Consider the following 13,270-nt stretch of genomic DNA (forward strand, 5'->3'; position numbering starts at 1 on the left):
TTAAATTAGAAACTGCATATTTACTCTTACTAGATTAAGTTTGGTGTCCAGTACTACAATTTTCTTCTGTATAATTTCAACAGACTTTGTGTACTAATATTAGGGTAGATATTTGTACTTATTGGCCACTTTTTTAGGTACACTGGTTGCACCGTGTGGTTATTCAAGTATCTAATCAGCCAATTGCTTTGTGGCAATTCAATACATTTAGACATGAAGATGTGGTCAAAGTATCTGCTAAAGGTCTCACTGAGCATCAGAATGTGAAAGACACATTTTTTTTTCAGTTATTGTTTTAGAGATGTTTAACTTCTTTTCCATGTTTAGCAAAGCACTCTTTCACTGTGTGTTGGTGCATTATCATCCTGATACACGACAATGCCTTCAGGATACAGTGTTTGAAATATTGGGTGCAAATGGTCCTCTAGAATGGTTAAGTAGTCTTTGGCAGTGATATGCTCATCTAGCACAAGTATTGGGCCCAGGGATTGCCATGGTATTACAGCCCAAACCGTTACTGGTCCACGCCCATGCTTCACCCTGGACATGCAACAGTCTAGGTGGTACACTTTTTTGGGGCTTGTTCACACCGTAAATCTCCTAGATGTGCAAAAGATAGTGAAGATGGACTCACCAGATAACAATATAGGTTTCACATTGTTCACTGCCCAAGATTTCCGCTGCTGGCACCATTGAAACCAACTTTGGGATTGGTACGATTGACCAAAGGTTTGGGTATAGGAGTCTGGCCTTGTATATTGATGCTGTGGAGCTCCCGATGAACTGTTTTGGTGGAGTTGAGGTGCACGTTTTTTTCTACAGCGAGTTGGGCAGCTGTGGTTTTATGTTTTTGGATTTAATCCGGGTTAGCACCCGGACATCCCTTTCAGACAGCTTTCTCTTGCGACCACAGTTCTTCCTGTTGGATGAGGTTTGTCCTTATGGCGCTATGCTGACAACATTACCCTGTATATTGTGGTTCTTGATATAATACAAAGACTTGCTGTCTTGGTCACAGATGCACCAGCGAGACGTTCACCAACAGTTTGTCCTCTTTTGACCTGTATTTAACTGTATTGTAACTGCCATCAGCAGTAATGCCTTGTTATTGTCTAAGGACAATAACTCAAATAACCACTTGTTACAAGCAAAGTCAAAGAAGTACCATTAGTTAAATGCCACAACTGGCTGTGAGTATTGATTCCGATCTTAATGCATTCGAGCATGTTTTGGATTTGGTTGCATTCAGCCAGTGTAAAATAGTTTATTTCTTAATTATTTACTTATCCCATTGTCTTTCCAAACCTTTATTACTTTTTTTTAACACAAAAGGATGTTAAGTAAACATAGTGAGTGAGTCAGGCTTGCTACTGTTCCACTGACAAAAAGCACCATACAGGCACATTGAAACAATGTGGTTTGAACAGACTGAAATATAAATTGTTAACATGGTGTCACCCATCTTTGCATTCCTAAATGAAACTTGAGAGCTACTGTAACCTTCAATTTGAGGACTGTTAAGGGGTGCAGAAGACCAGCCCGTTCTGATGTCTCTGGGGTTCTGTTGTTATGTCCTGGAAGAAGGCACTTAACCCACAATTGTTGCACACTGCACCGTTGTCTCATCTGCTCATGACTCCAACTCTGCCGCCAAGCCAAAGAGCAGAGATGACTTAACGGCTCAATAGCTTGAAAAGAAATGTCTCAAAAGCTGTGTTAGGGTCATTTCCTAAAGCCAATTTCTATTTTGTTTTTTTTACCCACATACTGTGCCTATAAAAAGTGCCTACCTTCTACAAGATGAACCACTGAAGACTGATTTAGCATTACACTTCTGACCACAGCAATTTGTCTCAATTATCCCATTCACAAATGCTCACTTAAAGTAGGCTGCATGAGATTGTGAGAGTTTTCAACCCTTGCCCACCCATCAATTCTCTGTTGGATTGAAGAATCTAACTTAGCCACTACAGTATATTATTATTGTCATTTTAATCTTGAAAAGCTTTGGCTTTCTTCTTAGGATCACTGATTTTCTGAGAATCAAATCTTTTGTCAAGCCATAGGTGTCTTACAAAGGCTATCAAGTTTTCCACTAGGCTTTACTTGCATATTGTTAAATCTTTTATTTCTTCGTCTACCATAACAAGTCTTTCAAGGCTTGCTGGATAAGAGCTTTCTTACTGTGTAAGGTTCCCACCACAAGTATGTCTTTCTGATCATCATTATGTCAAGCGAGGAGTTTATTCTGATGGCAAAAAAATAAATGTTGGTCTCATCAGTATATAGAAAGTTTTTCCAGCTGGCTTCTGAATCTCCCACATGCCAGGAAAAGGCATATTGCATAATTTGCAGGCTCAACCATTGAAGCTGTCATTGGGCTCTTCCCTCATTCCTTCATTTTCTTTCTTGGATGGAGGAAAGAATTGTAGATATACAGCTGTGCCATATTCTTTAATTTTTTCTGATGTAACTGTACTACCAAGGATTCTCAGTGACTTGGAAATTTTCTTATTTCAAACCCCTGCCTTGTGCTTTTCAAATACTATTTCTCAGAGTTGCATAGAGTGTTCTCTTCATCTCTTGATGCAAGTTCTCCTACAGTACTGACGTACCAATTTGGACCTTCCATAGGATATTTATACTATAGTCAATTGACAAGCAGGTTAAAAAATGGTATAAAAGTAATAATTTTGCATGAATATTGAATGCACAGTGGTGTAAAAAATCGTTTGTCCCTTACCGACTTATTTAGTTTGTCACTCTTTAATGTTTCAGATTATCAATCTAATTTAAATATTAGTTAGAAATAACACAAGTAAATGCATTATAGTTTTAAAATGAAGGTTTTTATTATTATGGGAAGGTAAAATACAACTACATAGCCCTGTGTGAAAATCTGTTTGCCCCCTAAACCTAATAACTGGTTGGGCCACCCTTTGGAGCAACAACTGGAATAAAGTGTTTTCAATACCTCACAAGGAGTCTGCTACAGCACTGGGGAGGAGTTTTGGCCCAGTCATCTTTCCAGTATTGTTGTAAATAGACTGCATAAGATGCTTTCATGGTCATGCCACAGCATCTCAATTGGATTCAGGTCGGGACTTTGAGTTGGCGACTCCAAAGTATTCATTTAGTTTTGTATTTTCAGCGATTCAGAAGTGGACTTGCTGTTCATGGATCATTGTTTTGCTGCAGAACCCAAATTTGGCCATTTTTCATATTTCAGGGCTATGTAGTTTTGGATTTTGTTTTCCTTGAATAATTAAAACCTCCATTTCAATACTGCATGATGTGTTCACTTGAATTCTCTTTGACTAATATTAAAATTTTCTTGATTATCTGAAACAATAAAGTATGCTTAAATGCTAAAATTGCTTACACTTTGTAATATTACGATTAAGAATTGACCGTAGAATATTTAGTAGTAAGGGAGTTTCACCAATTGGCAAAATCCTGGCCAAATTTGCACACAAGCCACTGGTGTGTGGTGTGCGGCCTGGTGCAATATGTCTGCCGTCGCGTCATCCAGGTGGATGCCTGGATGATGCGACACCACTGGTGGTGGATGAGGAGAATCCCCCAATGTGTAAAGCACTTTGAGTGTCCAGAAAAGCGCTATATAAATGTAAGGAATTATTATTATTAATTTTTATTATTAAATTGACTTATTGCACGTGGTAGCCTACCATGCTTAAATTCACTAAGCTTCTGAAAGTGGCTCGTTCTTTCAAAAATTTGTATAAGCAGTCTGTTTGCATGTGCTTGATTTTATACACATGCAGCAATGGAAATGATTGGAAAACCTGAATTCATCGAAATCAATAATCTTAAGGGGAGTTCCAAAACTTTTGTGTGTTTGTGTGTGTGCCCTTTGCTTTTATTATTTTTTCTCTACTTTTTGTTCTATTATTTGTTTCTTTTCTTTTCCCTTGATGTCTATGCTCTGTTTTTAGCTCATACCTCTTTCCAATACTTCTATGTTTAAAAGAAGACATCGATTGATGTGTTTTGCTCTGCAGAAAGTATTTTGATTGATACTAAAGGGCCATATTGTGTAGTGAGAGGATAATCTTTTAGAGCATACAAAGTAATGAATTACTAAAAGCAAAAAAGAGAGATGAACCCACTTGTGTATGCTTTTTTTATGTGGAAAATAAAGTCATGACCGAAGAAGACAAAGAGATGAATCATTACTAAAGATTAGAAAATGCACCCATTCTTTAAAAAATCTATACTTCTATGTGCACTCTATGTGTGTCTTTTAAAGCAACTATTATAATGAAAAAATTATGTTTTAAAATGAGTCTATTTCTATGTATTGTGGGTTTCTTGCTGCATAGTTATAATTTTGTTAAGCAATGGTCACATAGACTATTATAAATTAAATGGAACCTGTGTGAATTTCAGTAGAGCAAATCAAGGGTGCATGAAAGGGTAGTCAATAAAAAAAACTTTTTCATATTTATTTATTCTATATTTATTTTATATTACTCATTTGTTTATTTATTATTTATTTATTTAGATAAAAACAGTCAAAACATTCTTCAAAATATATTTTTTTCAACAAAAGAAAGGAAGTCCTACAGGTTTAGAATGATATAACATTTCTGGGCAGAATACCACTTTAAGCAAGTGATTTCAAAGGGTAAAAGAGTACATGACATCTTTAAATGAAATACGATTAAGACATTATATTGTTTTAGTACTTAAAGTCATTTTTCTTAAAGTGATACAGCAAATTTACAATGTGAGTACTTGGCAGAAAACATATTTCCTCAAACAATATTAGATAATATTTACTGTATGATAATCTCCGAAAGCACCACTTTTGTCATAAAATAAAAAAGTATTGTTAGAAATGCACTATTGCCCAAATTTCAACATCATTACTGTCGTTTTTTCACTTGTTTGAACTTTTGTAATTAAAATTACATTCATTCATTTATTCATTTTTTTTTTTTTCGGCTTAGTTCCTTTATTCATCAGGGGTTGCCACAATAGAATGAACCGGCAACTTATCCAACATATGTTTTACATAGCGGATGCCCTTCCAAATGAAACCCAGCACTGGGAAACACCCATACACACTTGTTAATACACTTACACTATGGACAAATTTAGCTTATTCTATTCACAGCGCAGGTAAACCGGAGCACCCAGATGAAACCCACTCAAACACGGGGAGAACATGCAAACTCCACACAGAAATGCCAACAGATCCATATGGGGCTTGAACCAGCGACATTTTTGCTGTGATACGATCATGCTACCCACTGCTCCTCCGTGACGACTGCAATTGAAACTACATTGTATATATATGTATATTATGCAGCAATGAACTAGCTTACATGCCTTAATGCAAGTATATATGTGCGTGCGTGCGTACATACGTACGTGCGTGCTTGTGTGTGTGTGTGTGTGTGTGTGTGTGTATTTATTTAAATGAACACTAGGGTGTGGACTATTCAATGACATAATATGTTGTACAGATTTAGTTTTGCAGTATTTAATAATTTAACTCTTTAATGCCTTTACACAGTAAATTAATGAACTATCTATTTGTTACATTGACATTTTTCATGTTATTAGCGATATGCTGATGGTTTTAAACTGAACAAATTCTGCTAAAATATATCAGTGATTAATACATTGCTTCAATAATCTCTTAAAATAATATATGAATTTTGAAAAAAAAGGAATATCTTCCGTATTATAACTAGACTGTAAAAATCCACACTATTCATTCATATTGTTCCAACACAGATCATTTGTTATCTTATCAAATATATAGATTGAACATAAAACAAGTAAGTTGTCCCAAAAAATATCCAGAATTGTGTTGTTTCAGCTCATTTTAAATTCGTAGTTATTTATGAAGCAGGAAAAAATCGTTTTTTGAGTGTAGTTTTATTGCTTAGTTATTTTTGTTGTTTATAGTCACATAAATCTAACAATCACATAAACTGCACACAGCAGAGTGTTACAATGATTACCTATTGACCTTATCATTTTTTTTTTCAAAAAACACCAAACTGGAACTCGATTCAACCAAAAGCTTTTTTCCTCCAATGGGGGCCTTTTCAGCAAAGGCCAACCGAATGCAGGGTTTCTGTTTTGCGTTTAATATTTTTCCCCTTCTTTATCTCTATGTTTTCATTCTCTCTGTGTATCTGCCTTTCTCTTTCTTTCTCTCCTCTCGCTAGTATTGAATGGCACACCGGGCGTACTGAAGCTGGTTGTTGTGACTCATCGTGTCGTCTTGTTCTCCCTCCCCTCTCGCTCTGCCTGCTTTTCAGACAGGAGAGGGAGACGCAGCCCCTCCACCATTGATGACCTCCTGTTCAGCTCATGCACGCTTTCACCCCTCCACCAACGTCACTATCGATCCGCATGCTTCTGTCCCCCCCAACCCCCCCCCCCCAACCCCCCCCCCCCCCCCCCCCAAAAAAAAAGCCCCATCTCTGTACTGATGTCTCATGCTGGAGGTGGGTCCATTTTAACCAACTGAAGCTTTTTTGTTTCTTCTTATTTTGGTACCAAACGCACTTCTAAAGTGTTTGTTTTCATGATCGAAACAAAAAAATGGCAAGTCCTCTATACTATTATAGTATGCTAGAACCACACAAGCGCATATGTTGTTGTTCCTGTCAGTATCATAAGGGGGCAGTTGAATTTGAGGGCTGAAAGTGAGTCATCAGCTGAGGAATAATGATTTAGCTCTAAAACACAGGATGAAATTGAATCAGAGGGAAAAACAGTGATGCCCGTGTGCCAGGAAATCATTTTTTATATCCTAGGGCAAAGCACCTCGGAAACATTAAATGTTTTCAACAATACGTCTCATTCAATGTTTGTTAAATTCATCCGTCTGCTTCAAATGATCGCTTTTATTTAATCACGTAAAGTCCGACATCGAATCAGCTCAAGTTGCTGTTATTTTGCTGGATTTATTAATTACAATTGCTACAATTTCCTCGTGCAGTCCGTTCTTTTTAATCCAGTTTTCTTACAGTATCTAATTCTTTCCGATGCAAAAGTTAATTTGTTGCTGTTCGTGACTGAAGAGCACGAAGGATGAAGACTTTTTTTGTTGTTGTTGCTGTTGCTATGGACACAATGCTTGATAGTGCATGACTGGCTCTGACCTCATGCACTCGAGGGTACGATGCGCAAAAACTATCGATCTGCAGCTGTTTAATTCGGAAATGCAAAAACTAAAAAAAGAGAACGAAAAAGGCTGGTTTAAAGTCATGTGGAAAAGGCAGTGGAATATAAAATAGAAACATGTTCAAATTCGAAGATGAGAACAGGAGTGACTCATGTACGATCACAGATTTCTCTCTCATGAGAAGAGAAGCTGAAACTATATTTCTCGTTCTTAGCGTGAGATGGAATTGAAAAATCATGCCTTGTGACTCTCTGACACACAGCTCTTCCTCTCACTCTGCCCCATGTATTTTCCCAGTTGGGACTAATGACACGTATCTATTAGAAGCTACTAATTACTGTGTCTTTGTGGTGCGCTGGCCAGTGGTGGACTGGAACTGTTTAGCCTGTGGCGTCTGTGTCTCACAAGTTAATCAGTGTGCAGCGGAATGAGAGAAGTACAAGAAGACTGCAATAGAAGCACTGCCTGTTTTGGCTATCAAAGAAGTGCTTTTAGAAATTTGATGGAATTCTCACAATGCTTTTAATATGACTCGGCGAAAGTAGACGGAGCTATTCAAGCATTAAAAAATATTGCAAACATATTTTCTGAAGAAGCTGTTCTTTTCTTTACAAGCATCATAAAATGAATAATATTAATAATGATTTTATTTAAAGATTGGGGTGACACAGTGGTTCAGTGGTTAGAGCTGTTGCCCCACAGCAAGAAGGTCACTGGTTTGAGTACCAGTTGGGTCAGTTGGCATATCCGTGTGGCGTTTGCATGTTTTCCTTGTTTGTGTAGGTTTCCTCCGGGTGCTCCGGTTTCCCCCACAGTGGAATGGAATAAACTAAATTGGCCGAAGTGTATGCGTGTGCTTGTAAGAGTGCTTTCACACTAGCACTTTTGGTCCGCACCCGGGATCGTTTGACGTCAAAGTACGCTACGTTTAGCTAACGTGAAGGCTGTCTTCTGAACTCAGGTGCGCACCCGTGAACCGTAATGTAATGTCTATTTATATAGTGCATTTATTGTGTATGGCCATACACCCAAAGCGCTTAACGATCATGAGCGGGTCTCTCCACTCCACCACCAGTGTGCATCATCCCCTTGGATGATGTGACGGCAGACACAGGACAACAACGCCAGTGTGCTCACCACACACCAGCTATTGGTGGAGTGGAGAGACAGTGATAGAGCCAGTTTGGTGGATAGGGGTGATTGGGAGGCCATGATGGTAAGGGCGGATGGAGGTAATTTGGCCAGGACACCAGGCCAGTTACACCCCTACTCTTTATGAGAAGTGCCATGGGATTTTTATGACCACAGAGAGTCAGGTCCTCGGTTTAACATCTCATCTGAAAGACTGCGCCCACTGACAGTATAGAGTCCCCTTCACTTTACTGGGGCATTAGGACTCACACAGACCGCAGGTTGAGTGCTCCATGCTGGCCTCACTAACACCACTTCCAACAGCAACCTAGTTTTGCCATGTGGTCTTTCATCTAGGTACTTGCCAGGCTCTGCCCTGCTTAGCTTCAGTGTCAATCTTGAGCTGCATTGTGATATGGCTGTGGCAACCGTACCTGAGTCCACCTGAAAGAGGTGGCCTGGGGTACGGGTCATGCATACTCTGGAACGGTTTACTTCTGATATAAATGCAATCGTAACAAATAACGGAAGTGATCCGCCAACTGTACAACAAACTTTAGTTTTTATTACGTTCATTTGTGTGTATGTCTGTGTATCACCTACCTCGGCGACAAGCAGGACTGACCCAGTGCAAACACAGTGATAATGTCTGATTGTCTCCATCAAAAACAACTGCGGATATCGCATGATTTTCTGAATGCTTTTATGTTTTTGTGGCGGATAGATGCAATTGACTTTCTGTATTTTGGTTTCGGATCAAAACCAAAGATTCAGTAAAAGCAGAATGATCGTGATATGCGGATGTCTCTGTCTCCGTTTTGGCACGTTGCTTTAAAGGAAAAAGTCAGTGTGGACACAAACCAACTGAGGGGGGATAATCAAGCTTAGGTTCGAGCCTGGCATTTGGGCCAAGTGTAAACGCACTGTGAGAGTGTATGGTTGTTTTCCAGTACTGGCTTGCAGCTGGAAGGGCATCTGCTGTGTAAAACATATGCTGGATAAGCTGGCGGTTCTTCCCACTGTGGCAACCCCTGATCAATAAAAGGACTAAGGCGAAGGAAAATAAGTGAATGAATAAAAATGTTGTGTGTGTCATGTTCAAATGTTTCTTAAGGCATTTCATTTGTACTTACCAACATAGTGAAGGTTAATAAATAACAGCAATTGTACGAAAAGCACAAAGACAACAAAATGAAAATTTTACATTTTTTAATTTAATGAAAATTAAACAGAAAGCACGTCATTATTAAAGATTCTTCCCATTCCTTAAATATAAAATTTCAGCTCATGCCATCAAAAAGACCTTTTAGGCAACCTCAAATAAAGAAAAAGGTGTATGAGTTTTGCTGAGTTTTAATTAAGAATGGGGTTAATCCTGTTTTGAATGTGATTTATGTCATAACATTGAATTTATTTGTGTTGCCTGGCTTTTCTGTCTTATGTGTAATGTGAACGTTTCTGTGGTGAAGCCAAAATTTATTTATGGTTTTAATTAGTTTTTCATGTTTTAATTAAACTTTTAGGAATTTTGTTTTTTTTTTTTGTTTTTTTTTTGGTCATTTTCTTGTTTCAAATACGTCCACAGTTTTTATTAAAATAAACAAAAATTTGTTCATGCATTTATTATCCTTCAGCTTAGTCCTTTTATTCATCAGGGGTTGCCACAGCAGAATGAACCGCCAACTTATACAGCATATGTTTTACACAGCAGCTATCCTTCCAGCTGCAACCCAACACTGGGAAACCCATACACTCACACATACACTACGGCCAATTTAGTTCAATTCAATTCACCTTTAGCACATGTCTTTGGACTATGAGAGAAATCAGACCACCCGGAGGGAACCCACGGGAACACGGGAAGAACATGCAAATTCCACACAGAAATGCCAACTGACCTAGCCAGGACTTGAACCAGCGACCTTCTGAGTAAATATGATAAACAAAATTAAATAATTTAAAGGTTTAACACAGATAAAGCATTGCTTTTCTATATTGGTATGACTCATGTAATTTTAAAATTCTAGTAGTTTTTATTTAAATTAGTTTTTCGTGTTTTATTCAAAGTTATAAAAAAAACGGTAGATGGAAAAACGGCTAGATGCGCATCTATTTTGAAAATGCAAGATTCACGCAGGTTCTCCTACAGCAGCAAATTCCATTTTAACTTTTGATGTTTGGCACCAGTTAATCAGGAAGTGACTATTTTGTTCTCTTTAACTACTTGGAAGGAAACGCTGCTTTATTTGCATGTCTTATATGTGATATTCGAGTTACTGTATGCACATAAATTAAATTAAATTTGCATCTTTGGATGTAAACATAGCCATTGTTTTTTTTGTCATTTTGTTATTTCAAATTTGTGTTGGTTACAATTAGTTGACTATCAAGCGAATATTGTAGTTTTTAGTTAAGAGTTTGAATTAGTTTAAATGTGAATATTGTCAATTTCTTTGTCAGTTTTGTTCAGTTATATTGTAAATGCAAATTATTTTTTATATACATGCTTATATTGGTTTTAAGAAATGTTTGTTTTAGTTTTTATTAATTTATTTGTTTAGCTTGTTTATTTGTTTGTTTGTTTTCTGGGATTGTTGGCTTCTCCCACCAGTAACCGGTGTGAAAGAAGCAGTGAATGGGGTTTGATTTTTCAAATTGATTGGCACTTCAGGTGGAAAACAAACAAAAACCTTGACCTCAGTGGCTTCTTCTTCACATACGTTTCACACAAGTTAAAAAAGTGAATGAATCATCGGTATTGAGAGCTTGATCATGCATTTCAGCAGCAAATATTTAGTGTCGGTGCTATTGAGGATGGATTGGTATTGTTTAGGGTATGATTTGCAGGTGGGTGGATGGACATGGGAAATGGACCCGAGGTGTAGCTGCCACTGTGGCTCTAAGAAACCACTGAGACGCTTTCAACAGGAGAGACGATGACTCATGCATTGACTTTTGAGTGAGAACACAGGATAGTGTCTCCGGTGTGAGCGTGCCTGTTTGTAAAGAAGAGAGGAAGAAGAGAGAGAATGCGCAAATGTGTTTTCCGACCGCTTTGAAAAGTAGCGACAAACTTTATGGACAGCGGGCTCGTTATTTAGAGCAAAATCAATGTCTGGTTGAACATTGAGTAGCTTTGTTCAAGCCGAAAGTAGTTTTTATCATGGATAATGCATTTTAGGTTTCTGATTCTCGTCTGTTTTTTTGTCTGTGTCCAACAGATTGTTCTGGACTTAACCTTTGGGGCCGGAGGTCACTCGAAGGCAATTCTGCAGTCAGTTCCTGGTGTAACGGTGGTGGCTGCAGATCGTGACCCCACAGCTTTCCGAATGGCCCAACAATTAGCTGAAGAATACCAGTGAGTTACACTTTAAACATACTGATTCCCCTTCCATGCAGAGTGCTGGACTCATCTTAAAGTGATAATTTACCCAATTACATTTATTCACTATTTACTCACACTCAAGTGGTCCCAAACCATTTTTAATTCTGTTTCACACAAAAGATGTTTTCAAGAAAGCTCAAAACCTGTGATTGACTTATATACTAGGAGAAACAGAACAATGGCAGTCAATGTTTACAGGTTTTTAGCTTTCTTGAAAAAAACGCATTTGGTGTTTAACCTAACAAAAAACTCAAACAGGGTTAGAACAAGTACAATTATCAAAATTAAACAAAACAACAAGAACAAATGTGTGTATGTGTGTGTATATATATATATATGTGATGTATTGTGTATTTATATAGTGCATTTATTGTGTATGGCCATACACCCAAAGCGCTTCACAATCATGAGGGGGGGTCTCTCCACTTGGATGATGCGACGGCAGCCACAGGACTATAGCGCCAGTGCGCTCATCAAACACCAGCTATTGGGGGAGTGGAGAGACAGTGATAAAGCCAATTCAGTGGATGGGGATGATTGGGAGGCCATGATCAGTAAGGGCTGATGGAGGGACTTTTTTTACCAGGACACCAGGGTTACACCCCTACTCTTCACAGAGAGTCAGGACCTCGGTTTAACCTCTGTAACAGCACTTCCAACTGCAACCTAGTTTTCCCATGTGGTCTCCCATCCAGGTACTGACCGGGCTCACCCCTGCTTAGCTTCAGTGAGTAACCGGTCTTGGGCTGCAGGACAATATGGCTGTGGCATACACGCACACACACACGCACGCACACACGGTTGCAGACAAAATTATTATTCATCCTCTAAATGTAAATATTTTTTCAAAGATATTCCAAGTGTTTCTGTTTAACAGAGCAAGGAAATTTTTACCGTTTTTCTTTTATTTTGGTTGAAATAAAAGCCGTTTTTAAATGTTTAAAAAAAATTGTAGGATCAGTAAATTTAGCCCTCTTAAGAAATATCTTTTTTTAATAAATGACTAACAAAACAGTCCACTGTTGTCCAATGACTTGCCTAATTATCCTAAATTGCTTATTTAACCTTATTAACCTAATTAAGCCTTTTAATTACACTTAATTACTCTGCCAATTACACTGCTAAATACTAGTATCTTGCTAAATAACTAGTAAAATATTATGCACTGTAATCATAGCACAGACAAAAGAAATTAACTGTTATAAATTAGTTATGAAATTTATTAGGTTTAAAAATATGTGGGAAAAATCTCTTCATTAAATAGCAAATATTTTAGAATAAATTTAAAATTTACACGAGGGGTAATCATTTTTATTAATAATATTATTGTGTACTCACTTCTAGCACTTCACTTCCAGAATGATTGGTCACTATTGACTTTCATTTCTTTTAACTTTGTTTTTTTATTTTTTTTGTTCCAACTGTTTGGATACCAAATTTGGATACCAAGTTTGGATGGCATATATATATATATATATATATAATAATATAATATAATATATATATAATATATAATATAATTATATATTATATTATATTTATATACATTTGTTAAACATATATATTTGTTAAAATAATATTTT

At 37.4% G+C, this 13,270-nt stretch overlaps 1 protein-coding gene across 12 annotated transcripts in view; it reads left to right on the forward strand.

Moving 5' to 3' along the window:
* Positions 1 to 13,270, forward strand: part of mettl15 (methyltransferase 15, mitochondrial 12S rRNA N4-cytidine) — a 305,277-nt gene that overhangs the window by 50,094 nt on the left and 241,913 nt on the right. For all 12 annotated transcript variants that reach the window (XR_015494813.1, XM_087259611.1, XM_087259616.1 and 9 more), the window contains exon 3: positions 11,524 to 11,660. Coding sequence is in view for 11 of the 12 variants with exons in the window: in XM_087259611.1 (XP_087115737.1) it covers positions 11,524 to 11,660 (137 nt within the window). In the remaining variant the exon portion in view is untranslated. The remainder of the gene's footprint in view (positions 1 to 11,523; positions 11,661 to 13,270) is intronic.

The sequence above is a fragment of the Danio rerio genome, chromosome 7 (assembly GCF_052040795.2).
Source record: "Danio rerio strain M-AB ecotype USA chromosome 7, GRCz13ab, whole genome shotgun sequence".
Classification (NCBI taxonomy): Eukaryota; Metazoa; Chordata; class Actinopteri; order Cypriniformes; family Danionidae; genus Danio; species Danio rerio.